The sequence below is a fragment of the Trichosurus vulpecula genome, chromosome 3 (genome assembly GCF_011100635.1).
Source record: "Trichosurus vulpecula isolate mTriVul1 chromosome 3, mTriVul1.pri, whole genome shotgun sequence".
NCBI classification, from domain to species: Eukaryota; Metazoa; Chordata; class Mammalia; order Diprotodontia; family Phalangeridae; genus Trichosurus; species Trichosurus vulpecula.
The window spans coordinates 343,685,588-343,706,934 of NC_050575.1; the positions used below are offsets into that span (position 1 = coordinate 343,685,588).

General features: G+C 36.5%; 1 protein-coding gene across 2 annotated transcripts in view; it reads right to left on the reverse strand.

The window, feature by feature from the left end:
* Window positions 1–381: 381 nt before the first annotated feature.
* The window catches only part of FOXN2 (forkhead box N2), a 68,803-nt gene continuing 47,837 nt past the window's right edge, over window positions 382–21,347 (reverse strand). For both annotated transcript variants that reach the window (XM_036750682.1, XM_036750683.1), the window contains exons 5-6: window positions 5,015–5,083; window positions 382–4,461 (exon numbers count right to left, since the gene is read on the reverse strand). In XM_036750682.1, coding sequence (XP_036606577.1) covers window positions 3,944–4,461; window positions 5,015–5,083 — 587 coding nt within the window. In that variant the 3' untranslated portion in view covers window positions 382–3,943. The remainder of the gene's footprint in view (window positions 4,462–5,014; window positions 5,084–21,347) is intronic.

The following is a 21,347-nucleotide window of genomic DNA, read 5'->3' on the forward strand; positions in this document are numbered from 1 at the left end:
TCTTTGAAAAATTTATTCTTAAAAAGCAAAACACCATATTTAAAATCTTTTGTTCCTATGTCAGTTAAATTCCTCCCTGTATGCCTCCAGAGAGCCATCTTGTGTAACAATTTTTTAAAAGACAAAAAGAGGGGGAAAAAAATCAGCAAAATTAATCAAGATATTCCTCCAAACCCCTGAAAGTATATGTACTGTTCTACAACCAGGGTTCTCCTGCCTCTATAAAAGCTGGGAGGGGATGGGGAAAGGAAAGTCTTTTCACATTTCATTTTTAGGGTCATAGCATTATTTTCAAGATGTAATTCCAATATTGTTATCTATCAGAAAAAGATATTGCAACGATGTACCACCTCTACTCCCAATGAAAAAAGCAAGCACAAATGTTATAAAACAAAGTTTATTCTGCAATACTTTATCATAATGAATTGCATCTCTTTGGTAAAAATAAACTTTATAAACATTTTAATTAACAGAGATTAGATACAAAAACTAAACATTTTGTAAATTGTTTTTAAAATGAGCAGAAGACTTGGAACTGAAAATAGGTTCACTCATAACTGGTCATCCACTGGCAGAGTTATTCTACAGTCCAGGACATTCCTTATGCTACATTAGAAAACAGGATTAAGGGATAGTGTAACTCAAATTGTTTTTCTACATTTTTACTTTAAATAAATAATAATTAAAATGACTTGGCAACTGTAAATTGTTTCATATCACTATATGATGGCAACATAATACTTTAAAATTAAGTACTTTAGCTGAATAGAAACATACATTTATATTTTTAAAAAAAGTTTTGATAATGGCACTGGCAGTTAGATACAAAGAGTGTGCTTTAAAAATAATGGCAGGTACAATGCTTAAAATATTCTACTTTTCCTGTCAATAAATATTTTGACTACATCATTACTAGCAAATTTGAGTAAGCTTTGCTTTAACCAAAGCTTTCCCTTTCCAGCCTAACAAAGAACTCTAGAGAAATTGCAAACCAGAAAGCCTCAAAATTTCAACAAATTCTACGGTCTCCACGAAATGTCAAAAAGAAGTTGCTGTGGAATTCAAGACAATAATAGTCTTTAGAGCTCTGTGAAATATCCACGTTTGTTGCTTAAACTGGCAGGAAAGACTTTCTGGTCCAACAAGTCTCACACATTCCTCCAGAAACACTTCCTCCTACCTTTGAATTCCTGCTAAAATACAATTTAGTTGACCATTTGGTATGAACCCTTTACATAATGTCATGAAAAGTAGACCAAAAAGAGAAAGGAAAAAGAAAAAAAAAAAAAGTAAGCAAAGGAAAAAATTACCCCCCCCATTCCGATTACATTAGGTTTATATTATATACAAAAAAAAAAAATTCTTTAACTTAAGAGAAGCCATGCTGGATATGGGAGGGACAGGAAATGCTTAATGTTACAAAGCTGGAAAAAAGGAGATGATTCACTAAAAGAAATACCTCCTATATATACGGAAAGGCTATGTTCTTTCTCTGTGTGTGAAAAATAAAATGAAAATGTAACTTTTGGTAAGACATTGCACATGCAAATTAATATGTGTGTGTATATATACATATACATATGAGCATATATATGTATATATTTAGAAGACACTGATTTCTATTTGGGATAAGAAAAATGAATAGTAACTATGGCAAGTAAAAAAATTGAATAGGGGAACATTATATGGATCAGTACCAATTTCAATACTATTTCTATTACTTTGACACATGGCAAATTATTTTTGAACTGAAATCATAGGTTTTAGCCACAATGGCAAAATTCCATTGTGACAAGCTCCCTGGGACATTTAAGTGGCTGTTATAGTGGAACTTTGTCATAAATAAATTGCTAGACATCATGTACTCAGTCTGTTGGGCCTAGCCATGAAACTGAGCTAACTTCCAGTTTTGCCAAGTAAAAAGCCCTATCTTGAACCTAGTAGGAGAAAGAGTAAATTGTAAAAATTGTGATAATAAGCATTTGTTTATATTTACTACCTAACAGTTACTAACTAGGGATACTAATGTCCTCTGAAAACTGCATCATATATGATAAAATTTAAAAAAAAAAGTCTAAGAAATATAACCTAGTTGTGCTTAAGAGCTATTTTTCATGAACAATAAATAAAATGACTACCTCCACACTCCCACTAATTCTACTAACAAGGCTGAGTAGGCCCATTTATTACTAAAATAGGTGACATCAACACAGAACAGAGAACATTTAACATTACATATCCCTGCTTAAGATTTCTGTGAAAGAAAGACATCTATTATTAACATGCATCTTATTTGAAAATTATGCCCAAACAAATTTTAAAAATTAAATAAGAGGATTGTTTTATCCCTTTTAATAATCCTAAGAGCTTGAAATTATTTGAAAGCATCAAGGCAATATCATCCTGACAAGGCAGGAAGGGGAAGGAAGTTTTTGGGGGAGGGGGGATGGCAGGAAATTCCTACAGGGACAATCTTAAATAAAAACGAGATGACGGAGGACAAGGATAAACTTTTAAAAGATTTCCTTCCAAAAGCCCAGAGTGGGGGGAAATTTCATTAAATAAATACTGAGTTTACCTCAAATCCCTAGATTTTTCTAAAGAACTATAACTTCAAACCTGGAAATGCTTCTTATATAGGTATAATTGTTCAAACAATACTTAATCACCTCAGCCAAAGGATTCATTATCAGAAGCAGTAATATCTATTAGCTAGAGATTAATGGCACATTTGGGTATTATACTGCTTTTTCCAAAGGAGTTTAATTTTTCCAACTCTGAAATATTAAGACTATCCTAAAAAAAAAAAAAGACTATCCTAATTTTACCCTGGGTTTGGATAGATTTTCCAAAATTACCTATCATTACTTAACTGTAAACATTCAAAACTTTTATTCATATAGACTACGTGTTCCTAAAGAGCAAGTATTGCTTCCTTTTTTTGTCTTTATATCTCTAGTGCCTGGCACACAGTAGGCATTTAATTGCTGAACTGAACCAAATTCTAGATCATACTCCATTCAAATTATAATGATTATAATTTGTAATTATAACTGTTCCTGTAGAGACAAGAAAATATAAGGAAGAGAATCTCTCATTGCAAAGGTCTGCCAAAAATGAAGATTATTACATGCTATCATCTTACTGGCTATCTGCTATACAAAGAGAACTTAATGATTAACAGAGAACTGACCAACTAATTACAGACTTAAAGCACTTCGAATAAGAGCAAAAGTGCCCCCAATAAAGTCTATATAACAATAGATAAGCCAAAGAATTTCAAAAGATGATGTTATAAGAGACATGGAGTAGACTTAGAAATTACATTAAAAATCAATTTTTCCCATTTTCTACTTGTATAAATGGAACTTTCCAGCAATCATTCCAGTTTAGCTATCTAAGATCTTTTCACATTTAATTTTTTTCCCCACTTGGTTCATGTCTCAACCAGCATTAACTAAAAATATATTCTACATTGGTGAATAAAATAAGTAGGGTAAAAGGGGAAATATCATTTTTAGCCGATTCATCCACTGTATCCAGTGGTTTAAAAAGAATGGAAAAATTGCTATATTGAGTGGCAAGTTATCCCTTTTTGCTATGTCAACAAAAGATATTTATGTGGGAAAGATTTTGTCTACAATCTTAAGAGGGAGCCTGAGGATTTCTCTGTGGAAGTTCTCCAAATCTCTGAATCAATGATTCGAAAAAGTATGCTATTAGCACTTCAATCATGCATTGATTGACCCAATCTTAGGTAAGCATGACCCTAATTGCAGTGATCAAAAAAAAAAATGTAAAGGAAAAAAGGTAATTAGCACCCCCCCACCCCCACCCCTACCTCCCAGCTAAAGAAGTCCATTATGGCTTTGATCTCCCTTGTGAAGAGAAAGTATAAGAGTATTGCCACGTTAAAAAAAAAAAATCACACTATCTGGTATTACTATTTTTTCCTTTGCTTTTGGATCTTTGCAGTACTTATTAGGGAACCCAGACATGTGCGGATTCCAGCAAGGTGCAGCAGAGATCCAGCAGCCTCTTTAAGCTCCTCATCAATTTCCTGACATGACTCTCTCTTAGGCTTCTTCATGGGCTGGTCTTTGTCAGAGGTATTTGCACAAGGCTGTGATACGTAGCCACTGTCTCCAAGAGGGTCATCTTCATACTCTATGTCTGTATCTTCTTCACTGTGAAACCCTTCACTGCCATCACTTCCTACAAGGTTATTCTTTGGGATAAATTCATATGCCTCATCAACAGAAGATAAGGAAGACACGCTGGATCTGGATGCACAACGCTGGGTTGCTATGCTGCTCGCGCTGTAATTGTGATCCTCCTTTGGATCAATATTGTTGACTGCAGGATCACTCTCTTGTAAATTTATGGCACTGGAATGGCTAAATGCGCTAACAAAACTCCTTTTCTTTTGTAAAGCTGTTTTGAGTGGCAGGGGCTTCTCACCTGCATAAAATGAAGTTTAATCAATGAATAAAACATTTACCTCAACATGAAGAGTTGTTTATATATAGGATTTTCTTGTTGAGACAACTATACTACTACTTTGGATTTACACAGCATCTTTCCTCAGCAGAGCCACAGATCATCTAAAATTGTACTTAATTTTCTCAAAATGCTGGTCATTTCACCGTTTATTAGTACATCTGAAAATTTCAGCACAGTATAGTACAAAAGGCACTAGATTTTGGAGTCAAAGAATCTGGGTTTGTTAGCCTGGCTCCACTACAGGAAACTTTTTTGCATGGGTGAGTCATGGGCCCAACTTTCTGGGTTTTAGTTTTCTCAAATGAAAAATGAAGGTGTGGGGCTAAGGTGATTTCTAGTTCTAAATACTCTGATCTATTATAAAATTAAAGTTGCAAGCAAACACAGCTTGCTTTAACCATGAACAGAGAGCAATAGAAATCTAAGGTCATAAAACCATTAAATACTCTACATTCTAATAAACAACATTCAAAAGTCCAAAATGTTCTACAGAAAAAAAAAAATTTCTTACATTCTAAAATTCCTTGTTCAATAGATGTATTTAAAAGCATCATTGCAGTGGCTGCATCAATATCAGATTCTGTAATGAGAAAAGTTAATATTAATAACATTTTACAAATTTTGTTCAAAGAATATCTTTTTAAAATATGATACTTGCATTTATAAATTTCAAACTACTTAAGTCTGTGTTTAAACTTTAATACTGCTCTCTGATCACAGCTACGACAAAATACAAAGTACCAGCTTTCAAGTTTCTAGTTTTGGGGAAAGCCAAGGACATAAGTTCAATAATCAATTTTCGCAAACTTCACTGCTCAAACAGCCAAGTGTGTAAAACGAATGAATTTGTCCATGATGGTCTTTTTTTTAAAATTATAAACTTATTTTTTATTTTTAGTTTACAACACTCAGTTCCACAAGCTTTTGGGTTCCACATTTTCTCTCCCTCCCTCTCCTCCCCCCCGCCTCAAGACAGCACATAATCTAATGTAGGTTCTATATACAGCTTCATGTTGAACTTATTTAGAAAATAGTCCAGTTGTAAAGAAGAATTATAACCAATGGAATGAATTATGAGAAGGAAGAAACGAAACCAAAAAAGAAGGAAAAAAAAAGGGGGGCAAATACATGGGAAATACAATTGGCAATCTATGCTTTATGTGCTAGCACATTAGTGCCAAAGAGCTGCTGCGGCACTAAGAAGGGACTGCCCCATTGTTAGTGAGGCATGGCAGTGAGGGGAGTCCGGATCACTGAAATGAGAGCATTCCATGGACTGCTTAATATGAAATGAGGAATAAGGAGTAGGGATCTAAGAAACCTAATTCTAATTGTGCCAGAACATAAAATCAGCTGGGATGAGGAGATGTCTGGTCTCTGAGGCAGTTCAATGTTAGCAAACAAGCATTCTAAGGACTAGGGATCAGTCAAACTAGGCTTCAACCATTCACATCAGTAATCAGCCTACTCGAGATAATTGATTGTGCACCTTACAAAGTGAAGTGAAGGAATCTATAAAGGACTAGACAAGGCAAAACAATTGTCTCATATTATATGATTTAAATTTGAAACAAGGTTCAAGTACAGTAGAACTTCTACTCCTCTACTCTTTTTCAATGTGGTAAGAAGAAACTTAAAGGGTAATTAAAAAAAATTATGATCACTTTATCTATTCCAAAGTTCTTGTAGAGAAATTAAATCTTAAATTGTAATAGCCAGCCTTACGAATTTGATAAAGATGACGGGATTGAACAATTCAACAGTAATTATCATTAGACAACAAACAATTCTCTTCCTAAAAGTTTTATCTATCAAGTAAAATTAGACTAAAATTTAAATTAAACTTACACCCTGATGAACAAATATTACGGATTAAAATGAACTAAAGGAAAAAATAAATAAAATGAACTAAACGAAAGATGGGAAAAGGAAAATAATGAATACCAAAAAACAACAGAAACAAAAAGCATTACAAACCACATCAACTTGGATAAATGCAATGAAGAGAAAAACAAAATTAGCAAAGAACAAAGGAGACAAGATGATGATGAAACACAACAATTCATTGAATACCTATGGAAAACATAAATAACGAAATTATAAGGTAAAACTGTTTTGCTGGAATGTAATCAAAATGATCCATTTTGCATTTCATGAAGTTCTCTATCTCTTATTTGGTCATAAATTGGGAAGAGTTCCCAAATGGGAATTCTAAAAGGATAGGAAGACTAAGAGGTAGTGGAAGTATGCCAGCAGTTGAGGAAAGAGCCCAGGTAGAGTATCAGTGGACAGGAGGGACTCCACTAATAAAAGCATGAGATAAGAAGGTTCAAGGGCACTGTGGAAGTGTTGTGTAACATAGGCATCACGAAGTCCAGCCTCAGCAAACTGCAAGCAGGGCATGAAAGTGTCTGTTCCTTAACCTTAAAAGACCCAATTTGTTCAACCAATACATATATGAAACCTTTCATCATCCAGTTGCTCTTCTCTGGTCACTCTGGTCACTTCTTCCTAAAATGTCAGAACACAGTACTCCAAATGCGGCCTGAACAAGACACAATATAACAGGACTACTGCTTCCCTATTCCTGGGTCCTATGTGTCTATTCAATACAGCCGAAGACGGTAGTCCATTAAATCCTCTAAATCTTTTTCAGACAAACTTTTTTTATATTTAGGAAGTTGATTTTGTTAACAAACTGTAGGCCTTTGCATTTATCTCTACTAAATTTCACCATACTAGATTTGTCCCAATGTTTATAGCCTGTCAAAGGAGTTTTAAATTCTAATTCTTTAACAGTGTTAGCTATTTCTCCCAGCTTTGTGTCATCTACCCCTTTATGCAAATTGACAAAAAAGTTACAAAGCATAAAGTCATCCATGGACACAATACTAGAGACCGCCTTCCAAGCTGATGGAAACATTAATAACTATTTGGTGGATCTGGTCATTCAATCAGTTCACCAAACAAGTAACAGTCTAGCCAAAAATTCCCCATCTTTTCCATACCATAAGAGATTATTTATAGATATGTATGTGTGTATATGCATGTATGTATGTATGCATGAGTGCATGCATATAGCTAGGTCCTGATTAGGGTGAATAATGAATCCCCCCCAAAACAAATGAGTGACAGACCACGAGTCTGTTCATTTGAGTCAGGAAACTTAAATTCGTCAAGGTTGACTAGGTTTTCTCTTACTTTATTTCATTACATATGTTGGGTATCAACTCCCAATGAGTCATTTTTACTCTGTCCTTTCAAAAAACCCAAAAACTATTCTTCTATGAAGAGAAAAATGAAGGAAAAAAAAGCATTAAACTGTCTTCTGTCATCATCTTCCCCATCCACCCTAAGAAGTGACCTTCCTTTTCTTTTTTCTTCCCATCTAATTCCCCCAATACAACTGGAAAATAATATGGCAGAAACCAGGCACAGACCAACATCTTATACCCTATACCAAAATAAAGTCAAAATGGGTACACAATTTAGACATAAAGGATGATACTCTAAGCAAATTAGGAGAGCAAGGAACAGTTTGCCTGTCAGATCTATGGATAACAGAAGAATTTATGACCAAACAAGTGATGGGGAACATTATGAAATGCAAAACAGATCATTTTGATTACATTAAATTAAAAAGTTTTTGCATAAAAAAAAGCCAATGCAACCAAGACAAGAAGGAAAGCAGAAAGCTGGGAAACAATTTTTACAGCCAATGTCTCTGATAAAGACCTCATTTCCAAAATATATAGAGAACTGAGTCAAATTTATTATAAGAATACAAGTCATTCCCCAATTGATAAATGGTCAAAGGACATGAACAGGCAGTTTTCAGATGAAGAAACAAAAGCTTATCTATAGTCAGACGAAAAATGCTCTAAATCACTATTGATTAGAGAAATGCAAATTAAAATAACACTAAGGTAACCACATCACATCTATCAGATTGGCTAACATGACAAAACAGGAAAATGACAAATGTTGGAGAAGATGTGGAAAAATAGGAACACTATCACCAACTATTCTGGAGAGCAATTTGGAACTATGCCCAAAGGGCTATAAAACTGTGCCTATTCTTTAACCCAGCAATACCACTACTAGGTCTGTATCTCAAAGAGATCATAGGAAAAAGGACCCACATGCACAAAAATATTTATAGCAGCTCTTTTTGTGGTGGCAAAGAACTGGAAATTGAGGGAATGCCCATCAATTGGGGAATGGCTGAACAAGTTGTGGTATGTGAAGGTCATGGAATACTACTGTTCCATAAGAAATGAGGAGCAGGTGGATTTCAGAAAAACCTGGAAAGCCTTACATGAACTGATGCTGAGTGAAATGAGCAGAACTAGGAGAACGCTGTACACAGTAACAGCCAACACTATGTGATGATCAACTTTGATAGACTTAGCTCTTCGCAGCAATACAATGATCTAAGACAATTCCAAAAGGCTATCCACATCTAGAGAAAGAACTATGGGGTCTGAATGCAGATCAAAGCGTACTATTTTCTCTCTCTTATTTTTGTTTCTTCTTTCTCATGGTTTTTCTCTTTTGTTCTGATTCTTCTTTCAAAACATGACTAACGTAGAAATATGTTTAATATGACTGAACTTAAAATGTTATAAAAGTGAATGTTGAAAACTTAAAATAAATTTAAAAAAAGAAAAACAAAAATTTAAGTTGATTGGTACGTTTTTTCAATCCCCTTCTCAATGGAATTGTTTCTCTGTTTTTACAGTGCTTAGTACATAGTAAACACTTAAAAAAATATTTGTTGAAGTATCTTCAGAATTGACTCCACCCCACTCTGGTCCCATGCTGCCCCCTCGCCCCATCCCACCCCACCCACCCATAGAATTTTTAGTCTGTAAAAACCTATCTAGCTTATTTCTGAAGCCTTTGCAATTGCTGTCCCAAAACTTAGGGAGTTTTTCAAATATACCTACATTTCATCTCTTCAATCACAATTCTAAGATGCAATGGTTAGTTAGCCAGCTGAATATAGTGTTTTGGTAGCCAAGAAAGATAAGAAAGTGATAGTCTCAATGTAGTCTGCCATGGTCAGAACACATTCTTCAATTCTGGGTAACATATTTTAGGAAGAGTACTGATAAACTTGAGTGTACAGAGAAACAACCAGGATGATGAAGGGTTTCATGCTCATGTCATAAGAACTGGTTGAAATAACTGGACATGGCATCTTGAGCCTGGAGAAAAAGACTTCAGGTAAGGAAAACTAGAGAGCTGTTTTCAAGTACATCAAGTTGTGATTCATGGAAGAGGGAATAGACTTGTCTTGCTTGGCTCCAGAAAACAGAATAGAAGCAATGGAAGGAAGTTGCAAGGATGCTAATCTGGGCTTTAAGAAAAAACTCACTGACAATTTAAGGTACCATAGGTTGGTATAGGCCAGGGGTAGGGAACCTGAGGCATTACTAGGTCCTTGGATGTGGCTTTTTGACTGAGTCTAAGTTTTACAGAACAAATCCTTTTATTAAGGAGATTTGTTCTGTGAAGTTGGATTCAGTCAAAGGGCCTCACTTGAAGACCTAGAGGGCCACATGAGGCCTTGACGCCTCAGTTTCTCCACCTCCTGGCATAGGCTATTAGAAGAAAGTTCAGCCTGACCCAATGCCTTGAGGTAGGATGTTTGGTATGTTGCAGAAGAGATTCTTCTTTAGGTATGGTTTAGACTAGCTAGTGACTGAGATCTTGTCCATCTAGTCCCACAAGGTTCACATCATTTCCACAACAGTAACTTCTTCCTTGTTTATTCTTGTACCTTTTAAAGGGTAAAATCATCACTGAGGTAAGACAAGAAATTATTAGCCCCCCTTCTTTGGGCAGAAAGATATAATTAGCTCCCATAGGAATCTGAGTAATGGAGTCTCACATCATACTATATAAATGCTTCAGGAACAGAACTATGATCTGCTTCTCAAAAAATATCTACTTCCTCTTTTGGTCCAGTCAAAGAGAGGTACAATATACTCCAATGGCAATATTCCTTCTATTTCTGCCAGTGCTGATTTTTACCTAATGAAGATTTTCATCCTGCCCCCTACTGTAAATGTTTCCTGGATTTGCTCATGAATGTATCTTCTTAAAGCACAGTGTTACCACCAAACACCAGACTCAAACTTTACCTACGCTAATTATTTTCAGCATGGTATGTTCTTCCAGAGCCATAGTCTAGTCCTAGATCTCATCCCACCAAGTCTCAATGATATAATCACTGAGGTCAAATTTGCCTCCTTATTCTAGGATTTCTAGTGCATCTTTCTTGCTATTTTGTATATTTCTGTACGGACATCAGAGGTCAAGGTTTTTAAGGGTCCTTTCTCAATTTTGTCTCCTGTGGATGTCTGGTGAAGGGGATGTGGGGTAATACTTCATATTTTTCTTTTTCTACTTAGCTATTCTTTTTTGGCTTCTAGCTTGGTGAATATACATAGGTAGTATTTTCCCCTCCTACTTCCTTTTCATTTTAAAACTTTTTTGATTAGATTTGTAATATTCGAAGCAAATACCTCTTTACCAGTACTCTACCCCTGGCTGGAAGCCTGTCATTCCTGTATTTTAAGCCACGATACATGAATCCAAATCCTATTCTTAAACATCATCTTCTTAAGCAGTTGCCTCACTTCTCAAATTGTCTTTTTCTTCTGAACCCCTTTTCTTAAATGGACACCAGTGATGAAAACAACAACTGTGTCCCTAAGACACAGCTTCTTACTCAAAACTTCATAATCTTTCACTTTCTTGAAAAATTGGTTTTTTAATACTATCTATTCATTCATTCAAACACATACTATGGGGAAGGCTCTGTGGGAGGTACAAAGCCAAATAAGACAAGATTCCCTGCCCTCAAGAAGTATACATTCAAGCAAGGGATAACAAATAACTACAAGTAACTAGTACATAAAGACAAGAAAAAGTTAAATTGGAAAAACAGATAAAAGTGCTGTGTGAGTTGTTTGACTACATGCCCTGAGTTCCTTTCTAACTTATGATTCCCAACTAGTTTTATAGAAGAGGTGGGTGGCATCTAAATTGAACACTGAAAAGAAAAGAACGATTGGGGTTGGGACAGTGCATGAGTTGGGAGTGCATTCTACATATAGGAAATGGCTTGAGCAAAGTATACATTTAGAGCTATGATAAAGAACAGTTATGAATAACTTAAGCTATGGTGAGCAATTTGGGTATACTATTACTACTCCTCCTACTGCTTCTACTCCAACCACTACTACCAGCAGCATTTATATAGAACTTTAAGGTCTGTAAAGTCCTTTACAAATATTATCTCATTTAATCATCACAACTCAGGAAGGTAAGTGATATTGTTGTCCCAATTTACAGATAAGGGAACATATGGTAAGAGAGGTTAAATGACTTGCCCAGGGTCGTACAGCTAGCGTCTAAGGCAGAATCTGAACTCAGATCTTCTTGACTCCACATATATCACACTATTCACTTTATTCATTTATCTAGCTGCCTCAAGGGTATATACTGCTGACTACTAGATTAGAGTTATGTTTTTTTAGAGCATTAGTTAGAGCCAGAATGTAGAAGACCATAAATGACAGGCTAAGAGATTCAAACTTTAATTAGCAGGCAGTAAAACTGAAGTTTTTTGAGAAGAATTCTTTATCTCTCCTGTGCCTAGCATAGTACCTTCCACAGACACTGAAATATTAAACAAAAGATACAAAAAGAAAAAAGGGCAAAAGATCGAAGATTTGGGGAGATGCTTCCATTTAACAAGGAGGAGCAAGAGGTAAAGGAGATAACAAAAGCAATTAGGTATACAGGAGGAGACACATAAGAGTACATCTCAAAAGGCATGGGAAAGACCAAGAATAAAAGGATAGTCAAATGTCAAATACTAAAGAGAGAAGGAACGAAAGGTTGAAAAGTCTATTCTATTGGATTGGGTGACAAGGTAACTTAGATAGCAGTTTCAGTAGAGAGGTATAGATAGAAGCCAAACTGTGAACTTTAGAGTGGATATTTAATGGAGTTTACTCTTTCTACATGATTGGCAATGAAGAGAAAGGCAAAGACAAGATGAAAATATGAGGAGGGCAGGGTGGAACAAAGGTTATTTTTACAATTGTGAAAACCTAAGCAAATAGAGAAAAGGGCCGGGGGAGGGGAGGAGAAGAGATTGAAGATATTCAGGAAAGTAAGGATGGCTGATGGCTCTCCAAATGGAGAAGGATTCAAGGACACAAATTAATAGCCAATACTTCCTCTGAGACAGAAGGAAAAGAGGAAAGCACAAGTAAAGAAAGGATTTGAAATTTATTAAGAGAGAAGATGATGAAATTGATGTTCAAGGTCCTTCATCTTCTAAAGTAAGAATCAAGAACACCACTGAGAATGAAGGGGATATTTAGAAGACTTGGGTAAGTAACAAAACTTTTGAAATAATTGCTGAGTGAAGTGTAATACAAGAAGAATAACAAAAGACCCCACTATGCAGGAATCTTGGCATAGTAGAGGTTAAATAACATGATTTTATAGTAGACCTAACTGACACAATTTCATGACTTTCTTCGGTAGGACTTAATGATATGGGGGCCATCTCCAGTCATCCTGATCTACATCTTGCCACTGGACCCAGATGGCTCTGGAGGAGAAAGTGAGGCTGGTGACACTGAACAACCCTGCTTACTTAAATCCAATTCACTTGCAAGTGATGGCATCATCTTCTTGATGTCATGGTCCTCTTCCAGAACGAAGGACAAACAGCAACTCAATGGCATATAATAATCAGAATGAGAAGGTGGATGCTGAGAGCTACTAACCCAAACTGGGGATTATTACAACACTGCTTATTCTCCAATGTTCTCCTGTATTGAATCTAAAATCTCCAAAACAGAGTTTCAATGATCTATCATTGAGTCTGTCATTAAGTTTGAATTCTAGAAAAAAAAATTAAATTAAATGTGGACTTCATAGTTAAATCACAAATACTAGAAACTGAAGTATTATGGTTATTATGCAAATAGTCTCTGATATATTACTGAGAACTAATTCTGATCCTGAGACTATGCCATCGTATTATGAATATTAATACTTCACATTCACATAAAAGTTCAGGTTTTCCAAGAGACTTTCTTTAAAACAACAGCCAGACACATGGCACAAATCTGCCATGGGATAGAATTTCCTTTAAAATTTTACTGTATTCTTGTACTTCCCCAAATTGATCTAACCTGATGAAGAATAAGGGAGAAGACATCGAAGTGGATATTGGGTTTGCTATAGGAAGATAAGGTTGTGTAGGAGGGACATAGATGCCAAACTCCTGAATTGTACCCTGGATCTACAATTCCTAACTTAAAGTATGATATCTCCTTTTAATATAGAAATGCTTTAAGATTCCCAAATAGTAGTTGTAATATTAGAATCTCTTGATCAGCAAAATGACAAAAAACTGCTAAGTATATTTGCTTATACTAAGCCCTGATGCATGATTTGTTGGCTTAGATCAAAATACCAATGCTTGTTGCAATATGAATCTGTGGACTCGTTGCAATAGTAACTCCCCTTTTGATACTAGCTTTCTAAATTTCAGACAAATTTATAAGTGTGACACCTTCTAAAATCCCTTCAAATCACTGTAATCAAAGACCTCTGGTTTGCATCAGTTTGGACAAAGTATGATCTTAGGAGTCTTAAAAAAAAAGATGATAATCTCTAAGTGAAATTTATTTCCAATTTCTATTTATAGTATTCAATCTGTTCTAGTATTTAAAATTAAATTGAAAATACATCTTTGCAGCTAGCTACACTTAAAAACACTTAAGAATGCTACATTTTAATTGATGAAGCATCTTATATCCATTTTAGAGGAGCCTGTTTTTTAATGGCTTCCACAAAAGTCCAATGCCCATGTCTCATTGTGCCACAGAGGTGAACCTGAGCTTTTTCAGGCTATGCCAGAGGGTCAATATAGCTAAGCTGGGAAAGGCTAATCACCAGTAAGTTGACCACTACCATGCACAAAACAGAAAAACAACATAAGACAACCCTCAGTCCTTTCAGGTGCTTCCCCCCTCCCCCTTTTTTAACAAAGTGACAGGGAAAAGGGGCAGAGGATGTTTTGGGTTTTTTTTTGTTTGTTTGTTTTATATTTTATTTATTTAATATATTTAGTTTTCAGCATTGATTTTCACAAGAGTTTGAATTACAAATTTTCTCCCCATTTCTACCCTCCTGCCCACTGCAAGATGGTATATATTCTGGTTGCCCCGTTCCCCAGTCAGCTCTCCCATCTGTCAACCCACTCCCCTCCCCTTCTTCTCTTGTAGGGCATGATAAATTTCTATGCCCCACTGCCTGTGTATCTTATTTCCTAGTTGCATGCAAAAACTTTTTTTTGTTGTTGTTTTTGAACGTCTGTTTTTAAAACTCTGAGTTCCAAATACTCTCCCCTCTTCCCTCCCCTCCCACCCTCCCTAAGAAGGCAAGCAATTCAACATAGACCACATGCGTTTCATTATGTAAAACCCTTCCACAATACTCATGTGGTGAAAGATTAACTATGTTTTGCTCCTTCCTAACCTATCCCCCTTTACTGAATTTTCTCCCTTGACCCTGTCCCTTTTCAAAAGGGTTTATTTTTATCTCTTCCCCCGTCTGCTCTCCCTTCTATCGTCCCCCCTTTTTTATCTTCTTCCTCCTTCTTTCCTGTGGGGTAAGATACCCAACTGAGTGTGTACGGTATTCCCTCCTCAGGTCAAATCTGATGAGAGCAAGATTTACTCATTCCTCCTCACCTGCCCCCTCTTCCCTTCCTACAGAACTGCTTTTTCTTGCCACTTTTATGAGAGATAATTTACCCCATTCTATCTCTCCCTTTCTCCCTCTCTCAATATATTCCTCTTATCCCTTAATTTGATTTTATTTTCTTAGACATCATCCCTTTATATTCAACTCACCCTGTGCCCTCTGTCCATACACACACACACACACATACCTATATATATATATAGACACACACATATGTATATATACGCATACATATACATATGCATAATCCTTTCAGCTACTATGATACTGAGGTCTCATGAATCATACATATCATCTTTCCATGTAGGAATGTAAACAAAACAGTTCAACAAGTCCCTTGTGATTTCTCTTTCTTGTTTACCTTTTCATGCTTCTCTTGATTCTTGTGTTTGAAAATCAAATTTTCTATTCAGCTCTGGTCTTTTCACTGAGAAAGCTTGAAAGTCCTCTATTTTATTGAAAATCCATATTTTGCCTTGGAGCATGATACTCAGTTTTGCTGGGTAGGTAATTCTTGGTTTTAATCCTAGCTCCATTGAACTCCGGAATATCATATTCCAAGCCTTTCACTCCCTTAACGTGGAAGCTGCTAGATCCTGTGTTATCCTGATTATTTTTCACAATACTCAAATTGTTTCTTTCTGGCTGCTTGCAGTATTTTCTCCTTGACCTGGGAGCTCTGGAATTTGGCGACAATGTTCCTAGGAATTTTTCTTTTTGGTATCTTTTTGAGGAGGTGATCTGTGGATTCTTTCAATTTCTATTTTACCCTATGGCTCTAGAATATCAGGGCAGTTCTCCTTGATAATTTCTTGAAAGATGATATCTAGGCTCTATTTTTGATCATGGCTTTCAGGTAGTCCAATAATTTTTAAATTATCTCTCCTGGATCTATTTTCCAGGTCAGTGGTTTTTCCAATGAGATATTTCACATTGTCTTCCACTTTGTCTTTCCTTTGGTTCTGTTTTATAATATCTTGATTTCTCATAAAGTCACTAGCTTCCACTTGCTCCAATCTAATTTTTAAGGTGGTATTTTCATCAGTGGTCTTTTGGACCTCCTTTTCCATTTGGCTAATTCTGCCTTTCAAGGCATTCTTCTCCTCATTGGCTTTTTGGAGCTCTTTTGCCATTTGAGTTAGTCTATTTTTTAAGGTGTTGTTTTCTTCAATTTTTTTTTCAGTATTTTTTTGGGTCTCCTTTAGCAAGTCATTGACTTGTTTTTCATGGTTTTCTTGCATCCTTCTCATTTCTAGTCCCAATTTTTCCTCTACTTCTCTAACTTGCTTTTCCAATTCCTTTTTGAGCTCTTCCATGGCCTGAGACCAGTTCATGTTTTTCTTGGAGGCTTTTGGTGTAGGCTCTTTGACTTTGTTCACTTCTTCTGGCTATATGTTTTGGTCTTCTTTGTCACCAAAGAAAGATTCCAAAGTCTGAGACTGAATCTGAGTGCGTTTTCGCTGCCTGGCCATGTTCCCAGCCAACTTACTTGACCCTTGAGTTTTTCGTCAGGGTATGACTGCTTGTAGAGCAAAGAGTACTTTGTTCCAAGCTTGAGGGGATGTGCCGTTGATTTCAGAGCTATTTCTATACAGCCAGCTCTGCCACACCAGCACTCCTCCTTCCCCAAGAACCGCCAACCCAGACTGGACTCAGATCTTAAGCACGCTCTGCACTCCTGCTCTGATTCACCACTTAATTCCTCTCACCAGGTGGGCCTGGGGCTGGAAGTAACTGCAGCTGTAGTTCTGTAGCTGCACCACCCCCGTTGCCCCTGGGGCAGCGGCCAAACTGCGAACTCTGTCCCCCGCAGCTTTTCCCACTAACCTTCTCTGTTGTCTTTGGTGTTTGTGGGTTGAGAAGTCTGGTAACTGCCACAGCTCACTGATTCAGGGTGCTAGGGCCTGTTCCGCCTGGCTCCTGGTCTGGTTGGTCCTGCCGCCGCCCACGCTGGGCTCTGCTCCACTCCCAGCTACATGCATGATAGACCTCATCCAGTGACCATCCAGGCTGTCCTGGGCTGGATCCCTGCTTCCCTCTGCTATTTTGTGGGTTCTACAGTTCTAGAATTTGTTCAGAGCCATTTTTTATAGGTTTTTGGAAGGACCTGGAGGGGAGCTCATGCAAGTCCCTGCTTTCCAGCTGCCATCTTGGCTCCGCCCCGCCCCCCATGCTTTGGTTTTTTTAAAAAAATCTAAAAATATTAATGTAACTTGATACTTTGGATGTGAGATTTTGTCCAATAACCAATGAATCAGTATACCAGTGTAAGAACTAAATCACACATATTGGCACTATGACAAAACAGATAATAAAAAGAAGCTACAACTAAAAGGAAGGATCATTTACTTACAGATTCTCCCTGTCAATAAAGAGTTGGTTTCATTGTGTGCCTAAAGTTAACAAGAGGCATCACAAGGGATACTAGATCATCTCACTTAATGGTGTTAATGAGCACAAGCAAGAGGATTATCATAGATAGTTGTAGCTTATATGCTAATGATGCTGTGGATAAGGCAGAAAAAAATTCTACAAAGAACTTAAAGTATGTCCTCCAAATTATATAAACATAATCCTAGATACTTAGTGACTACAATGTGAAAGTAGACACAGGAAGGATGATGAAAAAGATGGTATAGCATTAATGGAAGAAAAAAGAAGCCAAAAAGACCATATGTTAATCAGAAATCTCTTAATGCTTTTTAAAAGAAAGGAGCAGAAAGGCACTGGACATGGTAAGTACCATTTAGCATCACAAAAAGAGAAATGAGCTATATATCTAACAGGATAGAAAATAACAAGCTGACTTTGTTTAGTCAAATCATTGACTGGTTAGAAGAAAGACAAAGGCGAAAAACAAGTGTGAACGATAAAGGTGAGGTGGCAACAATGTTGGCAATTAAAGCAGATTCAACCTGACCTTTAAATAAGGTGACTTTGAAAAATGAAAACTAGATGAAAGAAAAGGATTGTGGTTACTGTTATTTCTTTAAATAAATTATCTGGCTGTAAAAAAAATGATCACAATATAAGGAGGCCAAGAGCCCTGAAGCCACCTCAGATGTGAACATTCAATCTCCTTCCCAAACACAGTGGGCTAAGATGCAGTACGTTGAAGATGACTTCAAAAAAGTGAAAAGCAGTGAAAGGAAAAACAAGTCAGTAGAAAATAATCACCTGAGATTCAACAAAACTAGAGAACACCAAGGGTACTTACAGTTGAAACTAGGTGACAACAAATAGGTATAAAGTGGAACAGATCTACCACCATTTCTACAGCTTTAGGAACTGGAAGTAATGGTCAAGAAAACAAAGTCAGGAACAGCAAACTGGACCTGACCAAATATTTTGATGAATATGATTCCTGATCTCTTCCTATAAAGCCCGCAAGGTGGATTCATTCAAGATGTTAAGGACTTTCCTCCAGATCTCTTAACATTTCATGGATACCAGGCTGCTTACTGATTAGCTCTTGCTCTCATTACTAGGTACCAATTTTTCCGGTCATACATAGCTCTAATAAGAAAAATCTTTACGCTAATTCTACACAGTTTTTCATTGATGATATGCTGCAGCATAAAACGGGAATTGTAGATTCAAAAAAGAGAATATTGAGAGCTTGTGACCACTGAGGTCATCAAATCCAACCTTGTTTTAGGGATGAAATTAATAGGAATCTAATAAGATAAAATTTAGTAAGAATAAATGGAAAAATCTTATATTTCCATTTAAAAAAATCAACTCCAGTTACAGGATCAGGGAAAATGGCTAGCTGGCAATGCATCTAAAAATGGGGTCAGCTCAATAAGAATCAACAGCATGTTGTGGTTTGGGGACCAAATAACAAAACGATGAAAAACTAAGTCAATCCTAGAGTTTTGGTCTGCATTAAATGAAATCTTGTGCCCAGACCGATAGTGGTGACAGCCTCACTCTGGTCTGAATGCTTCTGAAGTAGAAGAATGGCAGAGCTAAGAGTGAATGTGTTCAAAGGACTGTTACCAGGATGGGGCAGAACCTCAAGCTCATGACCTGAAAGGATCAGCTCAAAGAAAAGAGAATACTTAGCATAGAGGTTGGAAGGACTTCTATCTGTCCTCTAAGCATTGGAAGGGACTGTTATGTAGAAAAAGGAATAGATTTTTTGGTTTGATCATATAGGGTACAACCAGGAGCAATGGGTGAAAGTTACAGAGAAAGTTTGGTCTGATATGAGAAAAACTTCCTGAAATCATAGATTTTCAAAAGTAATGGGTTGTTCCTCATTTCAGGTCTTCAAGCCAAGACTAGATGACCATTTGTTACAGTGATTATAACGCTGATTTCTTTTTAGGCAATGGCTGCTGAGGTTCCTTCCAACTATAAATTTCTGTGATCGTGTGATTTTCCCTCTTCAGGGAAAGACTGAATGTTCACTGGTTTGGCATGCTATAGGATTCTTGCTCAAGTACAGATTGGACTAGATGGCCTCTGGGGCCCTTCTAACTCTTGAAATTCTGCAATATTGCTCTACTATACTCAACTGCACAGAAAAGTCTCATCTAATACTTTGCATCTCTCCCTAGAACAGTTCTCTGAATACAGTAAGTGAATTATTTGTTAAAAATGAATCATTTAATTATGGAAGGCTAATAGCTGTGTCTCATTTTCCCTATCTGTAAAAATGAATGGGCTTAAGTAGCTCATGTTTAAGATTCCTCACTCTATTAAGAATTTTTAAAGTATCAATTTGCCAAAGGTTCTAAGTAGGTACAACGAAATGGGGATACAAACAAAAAGAATGTCTCTGCTGTTGATTTTACATCCTTGTCAAAAATGGCTTTTCATGACTCTGATATTGCAATACAATAATCAACCATGATTCCAGAGAAGGGATGAAGAAGAAAACTATTCACTTCCTGACAAAGAGGCGATAGACTAAATATGTAAAATGAGAAACATTTTTGCATGTGGCCAATTTGGGAATGTTTTGTTCAACTATGCATATTTGTTATGAGTTTTTTTTTCTCTCCCTGCTCTTAGGTAGAAAGGAAAAGAGAAAATAAATGCTTGATAATTGAAAATGGTAATAACTGAACTATAAGCAGAACAGAATGTAATTAGGTCTACATCTACTCTGAAAGACTTAAAGAGGGCAGTATCCTTAACATCACCCTTCTCTCTGATCCTTTTTGCCTTCCCAGAAACATGGATTCCATGCCTAGCCATCTTGACTCAAACAGGCAGGCATTTTACCTTTTTAGGACTCAGGCCTCCATGCAACTTCCCAAAGTCTACCGGCTGTGCTCCACTGTAGGTAATGTCTACCTGTGATCTCTGCTTCCCAGCTCCCCTTTTGGTGCTGTCTTTGCCTATTAGCTCCATTGAGGGCAAGAACTCTCACTGCTCTGTTTTTTTCATCCCTAGCATTTAGCAAAGAGCTAGGCACATGACAAATGCTTTATAAACGATCTATCTGGTCTGTATTTGGTATAAAGCTTAAATAGTGATAAAATGTTGGCAATTTTAAAATAAGACTAGTAATCCTTAAAGACCCTTTGTTAGTCCTATAATGGTGAAACTTACAAGACAGACTAGTAACTTATTTAATCAGGTTAAGGAATGATATAAAGAAGGGAGCTGAAGTACCAATGGGTAATTTTTCAGTTTTAAATAGAAAAGGCTCTATAGTCTCTCAAAACATACATATTAGAGAAACCTAATGGAAAAAGATATATTGCTACTGGAATTATTTGCCCAGAAAAATTTAAAGTGATATGAGTATTATTTCAAAAAATTATTAGCACTTTTTAGCCTTTGATTTTTTTATAGTTTGATTAATGTAGTCTCTAACTTCACTATAAATTGCTAAATTCTTAGCCACAGTTGGTATATCTCAGAACTAGGCTTCATCTTTTTTTTTTTTGGAGGGGGGAAGGCAGGGCAGTTGGGGCTAAGTGACTTGCCCAAGGTCACACAGCTAGTAAGTGTGTCAAATGTCTGAGGCTGGATTTGAACTCAGGTCCTCCTGACTCCAGGGCCGGTGCTCTACTCACTGC